The sequence below is a fragment of the Curcuma longa genome, chromosome 3 (assembly GCF_044706935.1).
Source record: "Curcuma longa cultivar G26 ecotype Majalengka, Jawa Barat chromosome 3, ITB_CL_G26_1.1, whole genome shotgun sequence".
NCBI lineage: Eukaryota > Viridiplantae > Streptophyta > Magnoliopsida > Zingiberales > Zingiberaceae > Curcuma > Curcuma longa.
Window position 1 is genome coordinate 14462399 of NC_133863.1, and position 18976 is coordinate 14481374.

The following is an 18976-nucleotide window of genomic DNA, read 5'->3' on the forward strand; positions in this document are numbered from 1 at the left end:
TACCAGATACACAAAATTTAATATTAGAGGCACAAATGGATGTGAAGGATAACATTTCATTATATATATAATCTTAAATAATATTAAATAAATAAATTTAACATTACTAATATTCATAAACTTTATTTATAAATAGTTATAAATAAATAAATTTATTAAATTATATAAAATTTTATTGTAATTTTTAGTAAATATATAAGAATATGCTAATTTATAAATTTTTACATTGTTAGTTGATAAAATTTTAACAAATAAGTTTGAATAAATTTAAAAAATAAATAAATAAATTTAAACACTTATATCAGGTAGTGTTTGACATAAGCTTCTACAAGCAAGTACTGGGACATAACATAGATATAAATATTTAGGTTCCAGCAACAAGATTTCTAGTTACTGCAAGATGGCTACAACCTTTCCAAGCCTGTAAGAGGCAACTCATGTCAGGTATTGTTTGACATGAGTTTCTACAAGCATTTCGCCTAGCAATATGAATCGACAGACATGCGATAGTTAATTATTTAGGTTCCAGCAACAAGAATTCTAGTTATTACAAGATGGCTACAACATTTCCAAGCATGCAAGAGGCAACTCATGTTAGGTAGTGTTTGACATGAGTTTCTACAAGCATTTCGCCTAGCAATATGAATCGACAGTACCGGGACATGAGATAGTTAATTATTTAGGTTCCAGCAACAAGAATTCTTGTTCTTACAACATGGCAACAACATTTCCAAGCCTGTAAGAAGCAACTCATGTCAGGTAGTGTTTGACATGAGTTTCTACAAGCATTTCGCCTAGCAATATGAATCGACAGTACCGGGACATGAGAGTTAAATTATTTAGGTTCCATCAACAAGAATTCTAGTTCTTACAACATGGCAACAACATTTCCAAGCCTGTAAGAAGCAACTCATGTCAGGTAGTGTTTGACATAAGTTTCCGCAAGCATTTCGCCTAGCAAGACTTGGGCTTCAGTGCTCAGATGCAAGCGATCGGAATTCAACTGCAAGCCCATGGCATCTACACACGCAACATTTGGCAGATTAAGTTGCAGCTGAGCCTCCCTTACCACATCTATGTAGTGTTTGTCACCTGATGCAATTGCAACCTGGAGGCACAAACTTGAGGTTTTAAATCAGTTTAGGTTTCGCCATGTCATGTTGTGATGGAATCATGAATGCTGAGGCATTTACAAATTACAATGAATAACCAGATCAAAATTTTGAGTGCAAAGGAGAAATCAACTGGTACAACATTGAGTCAGATGAAACCTTAAACACTATATATATTCTTCCTCAACACTGATACAAACTTTACGTCTGCACCGCTTGCAGATAGCATCACAGGTAATTGTTTCAACGTTAAGTCAGAAAAGAAGGTAGGTGCATGTTAAGATGGTGGTTCTAGCTAGCCGTGAAGCTGGGGTTATGAGTTCTATAATTAAATTTAGAGGTGCTCAAGTGCAATAAAGAGTTCCATAATCACAACCATCAGAGTCAGAAAATAGAAAATGCCAATGTAAACATGATTTAAACTTTGAGTCATTTGATATCCATGATCGCGTGTTTAATTGATAGAACTTACAACCAGTGGTGCAATTTTATAAAATCTGCTTGAATTTAATTGTACTTTGAATCAAGATCAGAAGCTGCTCATTGCCCGTGATCGATTTGGGTTTGAAGAGGATTTTCTTCTTCCACATCACTCTAGCACAAAGAGAAAGAACCCTCCACTTAAGGAGGACAAGGTTGCAGGCCAAAAGTGGTGGCATCCTAAAAGAAAACGAGAAAGGCTTTAAGGTTGTGTGCCATTGCTTCCCTCGCTGTCCTTCTTGCATCTTAAGTAAATGATTCGACACAAAGTCACATAAGAAGGTAGGTGCATATAAGAGATCGGAACATGGTATCCTAAAAAGAAAGGGAAGTGCTTTCAAAAAGAGTTTCACAAACAAATTCTTCTTTTCAGCTGTCCCAACAAAATACCCATAAAACATTTTGTCAAGACATCTCTAGAAATATCAAATACAAACAGAATTTTGTTGTAACCAGCATTTGTTTACTAAAAATCCTCTTCTCACTGACTACCAAACTTACGCTTGATTGCCTAAATGGTTAGCAGGTCAAAGTTATCAGGAATTTTGTAAGTCGAAATGATTAACTAGTAGCTAGATAAACAAGTTCTAGAGATAATCCTTCTTCACTTTCTTCTGATGTGTTCAATCGCTTGCTTTAAATTATACCAAGAACAATGTTTCAGCAAGATTGAGAAGAGTAGATAAACAAACAGCTGCAAGAAATAAGCTTTGTTAAATATAGTTTCACTTTAGCTGTTAAATCTCTCACTCGCTTTACTGGCAGGAACAGCGATTTTGGAAGATTGAAGAGCAGGAACAAAATTGACATGGTTCGGTAAAGAAAATGCTGATGAGCCAGGAACGAACTTGCCTGGATGAAGGGCAGAGAAGGCAACTGGAGATCCGACCGTAAATCCCGAATCAAGCTCTCCATTTTCGCCCCGTACGCCTCAGCGACATCGCGCGACGACGTGTCACTCTCCCCCTGGTACCAAAGCACGGCCTTGATCTCCCCTCCGCCCCCTTCGGCCGCCTCCCGCGCTCTCCGCACCATCTTCTCGTAGAGATGACACCCGCGCTCCCACTCCCGAATAGGGGTCCCTCCGATGGCGCAGGGCACCAGGCCGATGACGTCGTCGGCCGGGAGGCGCGGGAGGAGGGCATTGGCGAAGGCCATTCCGGGGCCGACGCCGCACACCTTGGCGGCGTCGATGTCGGCGTGGAGAGGGACGCGGGCCTCTTCCCACAGCGATGCGGCGGCGAAGCGGAGGACGGAGGGATTGGGGCGGCACTCCGGGGGCACGACGCCGTCCCAGCGGCGGTGGAGAACGCCGCCTCGGCCAGACATGTTGCTCTGCCCCGACAGGATGAAGATCTGCTTCCCCATTCTCGAGCGTTGACGTCGATCGCCCTCCTCCACCTACTTCTGCTGGGGAATCGATTCGATCGCTTCTTCTCACTCCGAATTTCTTACACCATTTCACAAAAATAAAATAAAATAATTATACGAGAAATTCCTCTTTATTTTTTTTTATTTTCATTTTACCTTCCGTAAGAGGAAAGCATGCACACAAATAAAAAAAATAAATCAAAATTTAATTTTCACACCAGACGAATACTCTTAAGTAGGAATTTGTATGAGGATCGTAATCAAAGGATGCTGGACATCTGAGTTGGCTGCTACATGTGCTTCCCGATTTACTCTGATAATTGATGGGAAACTTCTATGGGACCGGATCGATCACTTCCAGGAATTGAGTCAATGCGACTAATTGGGATTATCATTTTTTAAGTAGGAATTTGTCGTTGATCTTACATAATCGATCATATGATCATCTATAAAGAGATAAATCAAAAATTTACTTGCTCTCATGCATAGCTGAGTTGATTACGACGAAACAAAGTTGGACAAGAGTTCAAATTTGACTAAGGCATGTTGAGTTTGAATGAAATTAGAGTTTTCTCTATTGTGAGAGCTTCCTTTGGTTCTTAGGCAAAGAACTAATCAATCAACGAAGTCGAGATAATATTCTCATCCATCGTGACCAATCGTGACCTACAGTTTCTCAATTTACCTTCTCACATATAATCGTTGGACCAACCGTGTCAAATCGCTGATGTGACAAATTTTATCTTTTACAGAAGAAAATTTACACTAGACGAATACTCGACAGCTTGATATAACGGCAAGATGTATAATAATTTATTTAAATATTCATGATTCAAATTTAATTATAATATATTTTAACATATTTTTCAATAGAAAAAAATTCTAAGATGTTACTATTAATACACAATTAAATTGCCATGTTGTAATTAAATCTTATTTGTGCCTGTTAAATAAATTACCATATTATGAAATCCTAAAAATGAAATTTTATAAATAAAGCTCAATGATAAAAATGCATCTTATTAACAAAAAAAAACTTTTCATAATTGATTTGACTCATAAACAGATTGAAATCAAACTCATTAATATGCCTCAACCAAACTGGACAGAAACCCATTTACAAAGGGAAAAGGAATCCATAGAACACTTTTGGTAGGAGTCAGCCTTTCACAATTAAACTGGACTTAAACTGGTCTACTAAAAGATCAGATACATAGAAGAAATGATACAATTCAATCTTTCAGGTGATTCAGGATCAATAACAAACATCTCTAGTTTTGATATAACAATTCATTGTATTAGTCTCTGAGACTGTGAATGTATTCTATTGTGCAATCTCTTCTTTGAATAAATATTTCAAATAGAACAATAGCTGTGGGAAGAAGCCATGGGCTAAGAGTAGTCGGCATCTGACTGTTGTTCTACATCAATGAACAAAAAATGCCTGGGGAGGAGTTCGAAATGCGACTATGTAGTTGGTGAATTGAAATCTAGTCGCTGTTGTCTGCTGCTGGGGTGAGGTCCTCAGGTGTTTTTAACTTCTACTTCTTGGTCAGAATTGGCTTTCACTTGGGCAGGCCCTGCTGACACTTTGACAGTGGCTGCTCTAAGGAGTTGGCCGCCGAGAAGAAATCCGCGACGAAGCTCTTGCGTGACAATGCCTGCTTGAAACTCTTGGGATTCTTCCCTTGCAATAGCCTCATGAATCTTAAAAACAAGAGGGAGACGAGAAAGAAATTGAGAACTTCGACAAAAGATTTAACAAAAGGAATGTGATCCTAAGATTCTAGATTCCAATGAACAAGCATGACAATTATCACAATAATGATTCTTTCATTTCTACAGCTAGTTTACTTCCTACCAGAGATTTTCACAAATTCTTAAGACAGTTGATAACAGATGGATGAATCTTTCATATTTCACACCATTAACCATCAAACATGAGACCCTACATCTTACTTTCTATAACAATAAAAAAACACTTATTATTAGTTAAGAACTTGGCTGCTTGATTAACGCATAGCATCCAGAAAATAAGTATTGTTGTAACATGCTTTTGTGAGAATTAGATAAAAGCATGTTATTGATGGCATCTTAAAGAAGATAATCAATAAAACTAAGGTTACGCCTCTTAAAAAATGGAAACTTGAAAGTGCTTGTCACTTACAAAACAAATATTTAAGTTAACATTCACAAGTTTATGTGCTACACATTAAGACTTTGTTTATTGTTTCACAATCATAAGAATTTGTCTTGTTTAGTGGAAAAAGCATCACAAGGGTCCTTTTTTTTATCATTACATAAACAAACAAATTTCTTTCCTTCTAACAACAAAGAAGGCCTACTTAGCTATCATAGCGACCTACTTGACTTCCCTAAGTGCCTGCCTAGGCAACTTAGGCACTCAACTGCCTTAGCAATATATGCTGCCTTTTCTAAAATGCCTTGGCGGGTTCATATAAGCCCACCTAGATCACATTTCAGAACACTAGAGATAAAGGATGAAGCAAAACAAAACGTTGAAAATTTATGCAATAGTGATACTAAAAATCCTCTTATTGCCAAGGTTTTGAAAACTGTATATACGCGATATCTGATTACCTCAGTGCATAACACATATGCAATATGTGAGGGCATATTAAAGAAAATTTTGATAATAGTCTATATTGACAAAAATATTTAAAATAAATATGACAACGTACACTAAGTAATATATCCAATCAATTCTTCCTTTTAAAAAATAATATATGTAATTCTACAATGGAAAATAGAACATGTATTATATAATAATTATGATTGATGATGTAAAATATATAAGATAATTAACATGTATATACCAGAACAATTGTAAGATGAGCGTTCAAATTAATACTTACAAGCACCCAAAGCATAACTTAAGTGTTGTCACAAGAACTAATGCTCTCCTGAAAACACATAATAAAATCCCTTATTATTCAAAATATATTACTCGTACCCAAGTACGAGATTCCAAATGTGTGTGGATCCAAATGTGTGACACATGTATTTTTTAAATTTTAAACATGACCAATAAGGATACTGTCACATGGAGTGTTGGTGTTAGAGTGTTGACATTCGACATGGGTGCAAACAAGTAGCTCAAGAGTCCAAGTACCATTAATATGCAGGTTATTTATTTGGTTTGGTTCAATGCAAACTTGTTCAAATGAACCACAAATTTGGTTTATTGTTTGTCAACATATGTACCGTGGTACATCATGGACCTTTTTACACTAATCATGAACAAACTCACTGGACACATTCAAGACACAGTACCGTGGTGCATGTTATTTGCAGATGATATTGTTTTGGTAGATGAGACACATAAAGGAGTAAATGTTAAACTAGAATCTTTGACGGAAACACTAGAAGTGAAAGATTTTAGGTTTAGTAGAATAAAGACAGAATATATGAAATTTAAATTTACAATATTAAACATAATGAAACAATTGTTACGATAGGAGATGACGAGTTGTCTGAAACTAAGAGCTTTAAGTATTTAGGATCATTTTTACAAAACGATAAGGGGTTAAGAGAGATGTCTTACATAGAATACAAGCAGGATGGTTAAAATGGAGGAGAGCGTTGAGTGTTTTATATGATCGCAAAGTACCTCTAAAATTTAAAGGGAAGTTCTACAAAACGGCGGTTAAACCTACTATGTTATATGATGTTGAATGTTGGGCTATGACTCAAGTACATGAGCAGAAGATGAGAGTGGCAGAGATGAGAATGTTAAGGTGGATGTGGGCATATGAGAATGGACAGAATAAGAAATGAGAGTATTAGAAAGAAAGTCAGAATTGCATCTATTGAGGAAAAACTCCGAGAGACACGTTTAAAATGGTACGGACATCTACTTAGACTACCAATAAATGCTCCAGTTAGATGATGTGAAACTATGATACATACGCACATCAAACGAGGAAGAGGAAGACAAAAAAGACTTAATTAGCAACAATAAAACAAGATAAAATTTATTTAAGTATAGATGATGATATAATAGGGGATAGAGCCCAATGGCGTAAAAGGATCCATACAACCGACCTCACCTAGTGGGATAAAGCTTGGTTGTTGTTGTTGTTGTTTGCCAACATATGTGCGTCATACGTGTGGTAGATGCAGTAAGTATTATTTGATGTGGTTTGATCAAGCTTTGTTCCAATAAAGAACAATTTTCAAATTTCAATTATCTGCATATGTTGATCACATATGCCTCATGTGGTCATAGAAACCATATATATGGCTGCATAAACCATTTGTTCCTCCATATCAAAGTCAATCATAAATATGGGACGAATAAGCTTTATGTAATGTGGTTCTCTGCAGCATACACCTAGTCATTTGCATACTCAGTTTTTGAACAATGATAATGCATGAAAGAGAACTACCAAGAAAGGAGGTCAGCAAGGTGCCCCTTGGCCTACTGTGGGTTGTAAAGAAGAAAAAAGCTGTAAGTGTCAGTAGTTGATTGGAGAAGAGAAGTTAGTACGAGTAGTTAAGATTTAAGAAGAGTGTGGGGCAAGAGGGAAGACTGCATACATTGAATGAGAAAACTCCATGGAAAGGTTTGAAAAGACAAAAACTCTAACCATAGAGGAGATTTCACTATAATATCAAGTTGAGAGGAAAAATTATTTTAATCAAAAGTGAACATTTACCGATATAGATAGGACCCCAGACATTTGCATATCCACTTTTTTAAACAATGATAAACATCTGCAAGGAATACTACCAAAGGAGGGGCCAGTGCATGCCCCCTTTGGTTGTTGAGGGTCACAAGGAAGAAGAAAGCTGTGATTGGCAATAGGAGATTGGTGAAGAGAAGTTAGTTCTTGGTTAAAAAGAGTATAGGAGAGGAGGGGAGATTGGATTACATTCAACTAGATGCCTTCCTCAAGAGATTTGGGAAGACAAAGATTCTAACCCTAGGGCAGAGCCTGCTATATAAGTGCAAAGAATGAAGTTGATAGGAAAAATTATCTATAATCGCAACAAAGTATACATCTACATACATAGGACCCTGACATGGTACAACTAAATATCCCATTTGAGACTCAACGGATACACATGATATAACCAGTAACTCTTAACAATAATCAAATACCGCCACATATCATGAAAAAATGGAGTTTGTTTCTATGACAAACAAAAGGATGCATCTGTCACTTCAGCAAGATATTCATATAATAAGAAGGTAAAAAATCATTGTTTCTATTTGAAGTTTCAAGGAAAAAAAACACATGAAGAAGTCTCAAAACTTAATAAGTTTCAACGCATACAACATGCTTGGATTAACTTTTAATCAACTTATTAATTATGTTTTTCCAACGGCTACATGAAAAGGTCAAAACTTTATGCCAAATATTCTTCCTCTGTTCTGCCATGCTTATCATGAAAAATAAACAAGCAAGCAAAGGAAATCTGAGAAAGGAAGCATTTTGACAACTTACAGAAGGATCAAATGGTTTGCCAACCGTCTCTACTACAGATACACCGAAGCTTCTCATGACCTCCACAAACTGCTTGTATATGCCCTGATAGCTAATCTCAATCTTCTTTTCCTTCTCCGTTTCTGGCTGTATCTCCTTTCTGGTCTTCTCAAAACTGTCAACCATCGGCAATAAACTCTCTATTACATCCCCTCGAATATCTGATGTAAAGTTAAGGCGGTCCTTCTCAGTTTTTTTCCTAAAATTCTCAAAATCAGCTTTCAGCCGGAGATGTTGGTCCTTGTCAGTTGCTAACAAAGTTGTTGTTTCTGCAACTTTTACCGACAGAACAGTTTTCTCATTCTCCACGGTACATATTAGAGTCTCAATTTCTTGAGCCCTTGTTTCATCTCCTGCTATGATAGCCTCCTTATAAGCTTGGATAAGAGTCCCCATAGATGGCAGGTCTTTTTTATTGACGCTTTCCGATATCTGGTTCTCTTCTTCCCCACTAATTGTCTGAAGAAAATTATATCAACAATAATATAATAAGTTGTCTCAATAAGTAGGATTGGTATTATGTAATCTAGGATTTCAAACATTTTTTGGGCTAAAACAAGGAAAAAAATCACGAGCCTAACACACACACACACACTGTTACACTAAGCGCAATAGTTGGGCAGCTATGACAAGACGACCATTTAGGAAACCAACTAAGAACATTCATTGATTCTGCAGCTAATTACTAACCTAGAAGCAACTCAGCTCCCAGCATTTGATGAAGATAACTAGGCTACTTCAGCCATAATGAGGGTAGTTTCACAGACAAAAAAAAAAAAAAAAAAGAGAAGAGAATTTTACCTAATTGGACAAAAGATACAACAAAAGTCAAGAAACTATGACTTAAAATCAACTAGGAAAAAGCAAAACCAAGCTTGCAGAGTTATTCATGACAAAAGCAACTTTGGACCATCATCATGACTGAAATATTCGGCAAAGAAAAAAAAAACTGATTTTTATTTTTTAATTTTTTGCAGTATATTAGATTCAAGAGTCGATTTAGACGGGGATTAAACTGATGAAGGTGTATATATATAATCAAAAAATAAAAGTAACACCTTTGAGGTTGAATCTGCGACATTGACGTGCCCCTTAAATGATCTCCGGGGAGGACAGGAAGAGATGAGGGTAGTGGAGATCGCAGAAAAATTGGCGTTAGGGTTCCGGAGGGCAGAGACGGATGTCGATCTGGAGGTTTTGAGAGATTTTGAGGAGGTAACGGGGCGGAGCGAAGGGAAGAGGGAGGGGCTGGCACTTGCAGCCATGGCGAAGAACGATAGGCCAGCGCACACGGCGGCTTCCGAGGGCTTCTCTCTTTCTCGAATGCTCTACCATTTTATTGAGGTTATAATTTTTAAAAGATAAATAAAAATAGGATAACTTATTTTTAAAAAAAGCTATTTTAAAAAATCTCTTATTTTTTTAAAAAATAAGTAAATAGAAAAAATAGGATCATAAATTGTATTCTTGATTTAAAATCTCATATATGATTTTAGAATTTATATAATATAGTTTGGTACTTGATAAACGTTTGATTAAATATATATTTAATTATCAAAATAAAAATTAATATCAAATAGTTGTTTCCTTTTATCTTGTTGTATTACATCACCATATTTCATTCATTTAAAAATTTTATTAAAATTCCAAAAATATCATGTCAAACTTAAATTTTAGATAAATAAAAATATTATATTTAACAGATAAGAAAAGTATTTCAAATGACTGAAAACTTTCCATTAATATTTTTATCATCTAAATCTAAATCGTTAGTAGTTTTTCTTAGTCACTCATTGTAAGCCTTCCATAAAGATAGGAGTGTCAATTCGGATAGATTCAAATCTAATTAAAATAAAATATTATTAAAAAATATAACTCGAAAATCTAAACTCAAACCCAAATCCTGTATAACCCGACCAATCCGAAAAATACAAATAACTCAGATTCTTTTTTTGTTATTTTTTTTCGATAAGTCTTCATTTTTATTAGAGCTGTCAAACGGGTTAACCTGACCCACTAACTTGGCAAGTTGGGAAATCTTCAATCGAATCCAACCCAACTCAAAGCGAGTTACGAGTTAGGCGGACCAACCCATGGTCCTGTCAAAAAATAAAAAAATAATAAAAATTTTAAGTTTAGATTATAATTTAAATTGATCAAGTTAAAATTTGTAAACTTGAATTGTAATTTAGAAGGATCAAGTTTACTAATTTATTGAGTTTTCTATTTTAATTTTAAAATTTAAAATAAATTAATAAACTTTCTCAATCTGCAAGTTAGCTCAAGCTCACCGCGGGCCTAGGCGGGTCAAACCATCTTAAAATGGGTTGATAAAATTTCAACCCAACATGCCTAAATTGCTTGGTGGGGTGGGCCAACCCGGCGGACCCAATCGAAATTGACGACTATAATTTTTATCAAAATATTTTATCATTGTCATACTAATATTACATAAAACATCATAATTTTTAAAATAAAATTTAATTTAACTCCAAAAAATCCTCTAAACCCTAAATCTCAGCCAACTCGAACCCGATCCGAATTTAATCCAATCCAAAATCTCCAATCCGAATGTGCCCCAAACTTGAAAACCCTCAACCCTAACCTGATTTTTTCCGTATCGAGTCGAGTTGGCGGGTCAAATCCATTTTTGACACCCCTACTTAGATCCATCAAACTTTTCTTAGATCTAGGTTCACTTCACTTGAGTACTCTGAACATTTTCTCAATTTGGATTGTCAATCCTCGAGTCCAAATTCGCTTGACCTTCACATACATTCTATTGGACTACTTACCTACCTTTAAACTACAAATCTATCCTAGCTCGACTAGCCAACACAAATTAGCTATTTGACATTTGTTGAAGGCACAAAGGATATTTTGCATATATAAGTTAACAAAGAGATCGAGTGTGAGGGAAGAAGCAATTTGTTGAACAACAAAGACATTAGAATTGAAGTTTCTTAGTAACAAGATACACAATGATATCAGTTGATACATTTGCGAAGCTACCATTGAATTGCCCCTTGTGTCGGTTCTAATCCCGACAATCAATCTTAGTTTTACTCCAAACAAGTATCCAATGCAAGTGTTGATGGAACCTTCATAGATTCTACGGGGAAGAACATTGTCTCATCTTCTTAGTTCTTCTCGAGGAGATTGTAGAACACTTGGGGCTTCTTGTAGCTTGTGATGCAAATTGTCTGCCATCAAAGCAACCAATCAGTAGAATGTTTCCACCAAATTACTAACAAGTAATTATTTGAAAGTTTGATCCAATTGAAACAAAAAAGCTAAGGGGGGATCTATTGGAAACAGATTTGTGATACTTTGTTGATCATTTATGTAACTACTTAAAAGAATCCTTTTTTGATAGCATGCTTATTTAGATCATAACACTGTCTTCTACCTGCATTGCAAATGCTAAATGGAGTAGAGTTGCTTCAGACCATGGTCTTCCGATAAATTGTAACCCGATCGGTAAGCCTCCAGTGTCATAGCCAACCTATTAACTCAAGAATTTCAGGAAAATCCAATAGAAGATAAAGTTAGTTAAAGAATCAGACCATGACAGTAATTGCAGGCAATCCAAGGAAGTTTCCTGCTATGGAGTATCTCACAAGTGCAGCTACAACAAAGAAAAAAGGATGCTAAGGGTACAAACATTGCAAACTTGGCGAAAAGAAAGAAATAAAGAAAGAAAATAATTCGAGATGAGGCCTTCAACCTCCATTTATGTAGTCGAGTTCACCGGTGCTCAAAGCATCACTTAGTAATGGGTATGCAGTGACACTGAAAATAAAGAGAGCAAGCTTAAAATACTTGGTGCCAATGCAAACAGTGGCATCTGATTGATAATGTCACTGAAGGTAAAGTTCGATACCCGGTGGTCGGTGTGACAATCACATCGGCCTTCTTAAAAATCTCTCTGTGGAACTGTGTTTGCCGGTTCCTGTAAGTACATAAAGAATGTGTTAGTTAGCATTTCAATGTTTCAGCAAACTAGCATTTCAATGTTTCAGCAAACTAGCATTGTATCAGATGTGAAACTAGAAGTGATTTGATAACTTGATATGGTGCTTAATTTTTTCGAGAGAGCAATTTATGATGCAAAAAGAAATTTGCGAATCAAGATCAACTAGTTTCTCGACATGCTAATTTTTAACAATGTTCAGATAAATAAACCAACTCTTATGCAAAGAAGAGAGGTTTTGCTGCACTATGTCATGGAGTTTGAAACAATTCAGTAACCTGATTCTTTGCGCATTCAAATAGTCTTTGCTTGTGAATGAACCATACACGGAAAGCGCAACTCGTGCATCCCAGCCTATTTCGGCACGATCACTACCTTAAAGCAACCAGCTATAAAATTAGCCTGAATGAAAAATCTGAGAGAACTGGATTAAGCATTTTGGTGTGAGCTGATTACAGTTTTGAGAGATGAGGAGCCAATGAAGCAGTGCATTCTGATCCAATTGTGGCATAGTGAGCAAGCCTCATCTCTTCGATCTCGGGAACGGTCACATCCAGAACCTTTTTTTACAGAGGAACAAAACAATTTCGATACTAAGTAATCTCATTTGGAGCTAGAACTGAATTCATTTGTGTGTGGAAAGTGAATGTCAGCATTACCTTCCATCCATACTGCTTGCATAGCATCCTTATGGCTTGGTCACAACAGTTCCTTACATCAATTGAGCTGTCGTTAAACCACTGTTCGACAAAGTTAAGGAATCAATATGAGAAAGAAACTATGAAACTTAACAATTTGTTTGGTGAAAGAGTCTATTTTAACTTTTGAGAAAAATACTGAAAAGATGTCAAAAACATATCTATGTTATGTATCAACCTTGGCAGATTTGGCTAACTTTATGCCGGTGAGTGGCTGCGCCGAGTTGAGTAGGGGAAAGTTGAGTGAAGGCTGAAATCAGAAGGAATGTATGTATAAGAGGTTACATTTTCTATCTCAATCTATTAAAAATGTAGCAAATTATCATCTTCTCACCTGTAAAAGTGTTGGTTTATTTGGAGGATCACTACAAATAGCAGCATAACTGGAACAAGAATAAAACCAGTGTTAAGTTTCATCTCATAACAGATGAAGGAAACTAGAAAATGCATACAAATTTATTCACAAAACTGACGTTAAAAGAGCATCCTCTACGGTCGTTGCTAATATTCCAGGCATTCCCACAGTCCAATTCAATGGAAGAACCCTGATAAAACAATGTAAATGTATTCAGATTTGGTACAAACAGCAAAGAAAACTAGAGAAGACTAAGTTGTTACCCTGAATTCGATAAGCGACTTGAAGTTGGTTTGAATCCAACAACACCACACAAAGCTGCAGGCATTCTAACAGACCCTGAATAGTTGGATTAAAAGTTTCAAATGCTATCAATGATCAAGCACTACAATGGATGAAGAAGCTCAACTTCTTACCCCCTCCATCGACTCCGAGAGCAACAGGACACAATCCAGCACACACTACTGCGGCCGATCCACTCGATGAACCTCCAGAAACCTTGTTGATGTCGCAGGGGTTCCTCGTAGCACTTTGAAATTGTATGCAGAGAAAGAACTCTCAGATTGCAGTTTCAAATTCAAATTCAAATTCTACAGCTGTGATCCCACAAGGTGAAAACCAAATTCAAGAGCAAGAAAACAAGAGTGAAACATGGAGCACCTACCCGTAGTGCGGATTGATGCCACTGGTCCCAGCTCCAAGCTCATGCATGTTGGTCTTCCCCACAAGGATGGCACCACATGACCTCAATTGCCTCACACAGCTTGCATCATCAATGCATGGCCTGGACTTGTGCAGCCATGTAGTCCCTCCTGCTCATGGGTCATTTTCCTTTCAACCATTCTTGAGATGAATCAGACACAAACTTAGAGACTCTACCAGTTGTAGGATAGGGCAGGCAGTCGATCTCATCCTTTATCGCTACAAGAATTCCATCCATGATCGAAATTGGAGCGCCTATGACAGATCCAAATGCATAAGTTAGTCTGAAACAAAGATAAAGCGAAATCTGCAGTTTAATTTCAACAAAACAATGCTTCCTCAACTTTGTTGTTTCTTACAAGTAATTCAGTTAAATTCTTAATCTATGTTTCTTCTATCAGTGAGACATATATCTTCAGAGTCACATGATAGATCTGACAGATGTTGGCAGTGAAGATGTCAACTGAGAGAAACCACTCATTGTGTGATCCTTTTGTCTTAATTGAATATAAAGCTACGGTGAGTTTTTCCTATAAGCTTTTTGATTGTGTGAAGTGCCTTTTTTATAGAAACATAACATGTCATTGATTTCTAGAATTGGGAATATTGAAGCAATTCAATGATTGAGACACAAAGGAAATGGGCTAGAAAATTATTTATGTTGGTTGGTTGGTTGGTCCGGGTCGATCATGTAAACTATCTGAATACCTACTTGAGTTAGAAAACAATCTGAATACCTATTTGATATCTTTGTGCTGATTCTTCTGCCTGCCTGATAATATCATCAGGGCTGAAGCTAATGAAGAAAGCCATTTGGAGTTTGGGGTCTTCAGACTCTTTAACAGCAGCCAAGAACCTCTTTGCAACCTTCGAATGCATGGTGATAAGGCTAATCACTGAACTCATGTTCAAAAGCCAAAAAGAAAAACTAAGATGAACACAAAGTAGCTAATGAGATGGCAATACTGCAAGAGGAGTCGTTTCTCCTGATCTGTAAGCTCTCGCGAAGTCTCGGATAGTCCAACGTCTGAAATGGCAAGGTGAATCATGCAAACTGGATTCCAAACTTGCAGGAAGGCAGCCTGCAGCTTCCTGAACCCGCTCGGCCGGCGACAGATTAGGCTTAACTGGGCTAACGCTTTGCTCCGCGACGTCTGAAAATGTCACTGGCGGATGAGAACACGGATGAGTTCTTAAAAGAATTGCTTGCAGAAGACGATATGAAACCTTGGTAATCATGGTCAGGAGTGAAGAGCGGCGGCTCTTGAATTTCAGCGTTTGTGACGAGCTGCAATAGAAAGACGACACTGAGTGTCGTTCAAAAACTCAAAATTCTGATTGAAATTTACCCTCTGAACTTTGTTGTCCTTCTTGAGGAAGTAGATCACAACGGGGCCGAGGATCCACGACTCCAGAATCCACACGAATATCTTGACCAGAAGGCCAGCCACTCGCGGAGCTGCAGATCGAAAGCCTCTTCCTTGCAACTTCACCAATCGAAGAAGAGAAGAAGAAAACAAGGAAAACAGAAAAAAAAAAAATTCAAGCGGGGTGAAGACCTTTGACGTCGGCAAGGATATAGAACTCGTCGCTGTTCGGCCCGAGATCGACGTCGGCGACCGGCCTGTAGGATTTCCCAGCGTCCCTGAAGATCCCCATCGCTCAATTGCCACCAACAAGTCGATGAACTGAATTAAGCCAGCTGCCACAGCACTTGCTTGGCATGTGCCGAGGTGCGTGCAGATTTATAGAGGGTGGTTAAATTGCAGTGCGGTGCAGCAAAAGCTAGCGAATTGTCGAGTTCTTGTGAAGGAGGAAAGCTGGAAAGAGAGGTGGACAAGGAAGAAGGGAGGGAAAACAGGTGGTCCTAGTTCTTGTCGTTTGCATGCGTGAGTGCAACGGTAAACCATACATCTCCTTTTTCTTCACGTCGAGAGCTGGAGTTGGGCAAGAAACTTTGTCTCCATCGAATTATCGTATACTTTATACAGTTGCAGCTGATTCGCTACTGTTCCTCCAGACCACGGAAGCTTCCATGATCGGCGAGCCAAGGCATGCAGCAGCTCGATCGATCGATCGGTTTCCTGCCGAGTCCTCGTGTGCAAAAGGCTTTGCTCCGTCCGCGGTGTCGCCATTGATTGCTCCACCTCGAGGCCCTGTACCAGATTCCAGGATCCGAATCTTGACAAATTTAGGGGCCCCACCCACCCACCTTGGAGGTGGAGGGTTAATGTCACTCAGCGGCCATTTGCTTGCTAATAAAAACGGCCATTTAAGGCCTTCAGGTTTCTGGGTGAAAATCATAAGCGTCCCCTTAATTATTAAATATTTCTTATACTAAATATATTTTTATTTTAATATTAATATAGTAATTATAACTATAACAACTATAATATAATTACATAAAATAAAATTATTTTTATTTTATTAGAATAGTATTAAAACTATTATAACAACTATATAACAAATGTTACATAGCCACTACAATACTCTAGGTATATAATAAATTGATACACTACTTTAGTTATAACAACTAAATAGCAAGTGATACAACACAATGGTAAAATAAGAATATTATTGTGACGAAAAATATATTAGAATATTATTTTGATTTTTTTTAAGGAAAAATGATAATGAGGGTGGGTGCCTATTTAATTTACTTTGCCCTTGTTTACTTGAGAAGTAATGATACAAGGAAAGGAAAGGAAAGGAAAATAATAGTGATTGCAAACGTGTGAGCAACGTGGTGACCCTGAATGAGGTGAAGCTGTTGTGTGTGGAGTTTGTTGTATAAAAGTTAGTTAGGTTAGAGGTAACTTCTGCCATGGCCAAAAGTATGGAGTTAGAAACACACAACAGTGCAATGCGTACTCACAAATTAGTTTTGCCGTCCTTCTCATTCGAATAGAAAGTGGAACTAGCCAACTAATACGTAGGACAGTCGATCTCCGGTTCTCCGGACCTCATGGCTTAGCTTCCTAACTACCGACTTCTCGATAATCCGACCTGCTTACATCCTGACCTTCTAAGCTCCAGGCATGTGGGGATTACCAATATTAAAGGATACGGCGGTTACAATGACACTCTTATAAAAGGTGATGAGGGAGGACCCTCTAGGGGTATCTACATTATGATCATGATCATCCGTTTTTTTATCCTCTATTTTTACTATATTTCTTATCACTTTTTGTGTTGGATACTTTTTTTAAGGCTCCTAATAATTTAGACATCAGAGGAATCTCACCGAAATATCTCCCAGTGAGTCCTATGACGGGTGTTATTTTTCACAAGAATCGATCACATTACCGAGAGAAAGCTCGCTCGAAATTGATTTGAAGAAGCCGACTAGGCTCGACAAAAGTCAACCGCACCAAATTTCATGAGAATGGACTCACTTATCGTTCTCAGACCGGAACACCGACGAAGGTCTCGCTCCGATTGGTTGCCCGTCGACATTCTATGGAGAGTTGTGGTCTAATTGATGCTTCGCAAAATGAGTTTGCCCTTGTTTGAATTATTCTTATCACATGAGTGTTGGTCATAGTTGATCTTGTTGATGCAAGGATACTCCTAACTTTAACAATCGATTTGAATTAGATTTGACTTGAGTGCGCGTGGAGCTTGTGGAACTTGGTGACTTGATGCGATCGAGTTGTTTGGATGGATTAAACTCGATGTCTCAGAGGTTTCTCTTTGTTGATTCTGATGACGTCGATGTGTTTTGTTAAACAGGAAAGAAGGAAAGAAAAAAAAAGATGAATGAATTATCGATTTGGATACATCCGAAAACCAACATAGAGACGGCCATATGGCTTAAGGTGTTGTAGGGCGAGATTGATACAGAATTTAAAACTAGGAACACTGGAAAGTGTTGCGCCCGTGGCCTAATGGATAAGGCGTCTGACTTCTAATCAGGCGATTGTGGGTTCGAGTCCCACCGGGCGTGATTTTGTTTTGCTATCCTAATTCTTTATTATATGTATAGATATATACTATTTGCCTCTTATAAATCAAATTATGGAGAAAAAAAGGATCGCATGGTTCAACTAAAATCTAAAAGGTTTTTTTTTTGTTTTGTCTGTGACCCGATCTGAGCTAACACAATCTGAATCATGTTTAGCACGATACTACAACAATTATGTTGTGTTGAGCTTGGCCTGTGTCGTGGGTCAAGCCGGATGGGGGTGGCTCAATTATTTTCCCAACTAAAAATCTTTCTTCAGATTGCTTATAAATGTGAAATTTATTTCACAAGTTTGGTTCTTTTTCTGTAAAGGTGGAATCCGTCACTCTAGCGGCTTCACACGGTCGGCTCTACAACCATCTATGAGAAGGTAAATCGAGAAACTGTAATTGATCACGATAAAGTAAGGTATTGCCAACTTCGTCGAAATTCGAACTCTTGCTCTCTTCTACAATTCTGTTTCGTCGTAACCAATTCAACTATGCCCTGGAGGTACAAATTTGGTTCTTAGTTCATATGTAATTGGCTTTACATTCCCCCTTTTCATCTTAAGTTTACGGATCCTTTTTGTTCCATTTGGCTTTGGCAGACACTAAAGATGCCATTGCCATATTTGTAATGATGTTGAACAATATTCCATAATGATGTCGTATTTGTGATGATATTTTTCACTATTTTTTTCTTTTTTTGAGTCATCTCTCCATCCAACAAAGTTTCACTCTTACTTTGAAATCCATTGACTTCAACCAAAAGGTGAAATCCGTCACTCCCAACAATCCCACACGATCGATCCCACAATCATTTGTGAGGA

The 18976-nt window shown here is 37.4% G+C and overlaps 3 protein-coding genes and 1 non-coding gene across 4 annotated transcripts; 1 reads left to right on the forward strand and 3 right to left on the reverse strand.

Annotated features, from left to right (window-relative positions):
• Nucleotides 1-410: 410 nt before the first annotated feature.
• LOC141824774 (putative carbohydrate esterase At4g34215) lies at nt 411-3033 on the reverse strand. The gene is made up of 2 exons (XM_074712112.1): nt 2445-3033; nt 411-1108 (listed from the first exon to the last, which is right to left on the reverse strand). The coding sequence occupies exons 1-2, from the start codon at nt 2958-2960 to the stop codon at nt 911-913; spliced, it is 714 nt and encodes a 237-aa protein (XP_074568213.1). The 5' UTR covers nt 2961-3033; the 3' UTR covers nt 411-910.
• Nucleotides 3034-4220: 1187 nt separating this feature from the next.
• On the reverse strand, nt 4221-9779 carry LOC141824761 (uncharacterized). Its single transcript, XM_074712097.1, has 3 exons — nt 9532-9779; nt 8435-8932; nt 4221-4670 (listed from the first exon to the last, which is right to left on the reverse strand). Exons 1-3 carry the CDS (start codon nt 9736-9738, stop codon nt 4488-4490), a joined length of 888 nt encoding a protein of 295 aa, XP_074568198.1. The 5' UTR covers nt 9739-9779; the 3' UTR covers nt 4221-4487.
• A 1587-nt stretch (nt 9780-11366) lies between these two features.
• Nucleotides 11367-15937, reverse strand: LOC141824363 (fatty acid amide hydrolase-like). Its single transcript, XM_074711634.1, has 20 exons — nt 15761-15937; nt 15551-15660; nt 15429-15489; nt 15168-15355; nt 14939-15068; nt 14379-14456; nt 14164-14311; nt 13916-14028; nt 13763-13838; nt 13618-13689; nt 13479-13527; nt 13323-13394; nt 13106-13186; nt 12903-13006; nt 12725-12817; nt 12357-12425; nt 12201-12265; nt 12040-12101; nt 11883-11978; nt 11367-11676 (listed from the first exon to the last, which is right to left on the reverse strand). Exons 1-20 carry the CDS (start codon nt 15858-15860, stop codon nt 11614-11616), a joined length of 1830 nt encoding a protein of 609 aa, XP_074567735.1. The 5' UTR covers nt 15861-15937; the 3' UTR covers nt 11367-11613.
• A 2137-nt stretch (nt 15938-18074) lies between these two features.
• Nucleotides 18075-18147, forward strand: TRNAR-UCU (transfer RNA arginine (anticodon UCU)). Its single transcript has one exon. It is a non-coding gene; the product is annotated as a tRNA-Arg (tRNA).
• Nucleotides 18148-18976: the final 829 nt, after the last annotated feature.

Excerpts from the sequence above, each read along its gene's own strand:
- LOC141824363 (XM_074711634.1), bottom strand. The coding sequence starts at position 15,860 with ATGGGGATCTTCAGGGACGCTGGGAAATCCTACAGGCCGGTCGCCGAC. Across the intron at positions 13,187-13,322 it reads AGTTAGCCAAATCTGCCAAG|TGGTTTAACGACAGCTCAAT; the intron begins GTTGATACATAA and ends TTTGTCGAACAG. Across the intron at positions 11,677-11,882 it reads ATTTAGCATTTGCAATGCAG|ACAATTTGCATCACAAGCTA; the intron begins GTAGAAGACAGT and ends CTTTGATGGCAG.
- LOC141824774 (XM_074712112.1), bottom strand. The coding sequence starts at position 2,960 with ATGGGGAAGCAGATCTTCATCCTGTCGGGGCAGAGCAACATGTCTGGC. Across the intron at positions 1,109-2,444 it reads CTTCTCTGCCCTTCATCCAG|GTTGCAATTGCATCAGGTGA; the intron begins GCAAGTTCGTTC and ends TTGTGCCTCCAG.
- LOC141824761 (XM_074712097.1), bottom strand. The coding sequence starts at position 9,738 with ATGGCTGCAAGTGCCAGCCCCTCCCTCTTCCCTTCGCTCCGCCCCGTT. Across the intron at positions 8,933-9,531 it reads TCGCAGATTCAACCTCAAAG|ACAATTAGTGGGGAAGAAGA; the intron begins GTGTTACTTTTA and ends AATTTTCTTCAG. Across the intron at positions 4,671-8,434 it reads GCAAACCATTTGATCCTTCT|ATTCATGAGGCTATTGCAAG; the intron begins GTAAGTTGTCAA and ends CTTGTTTTTAAG.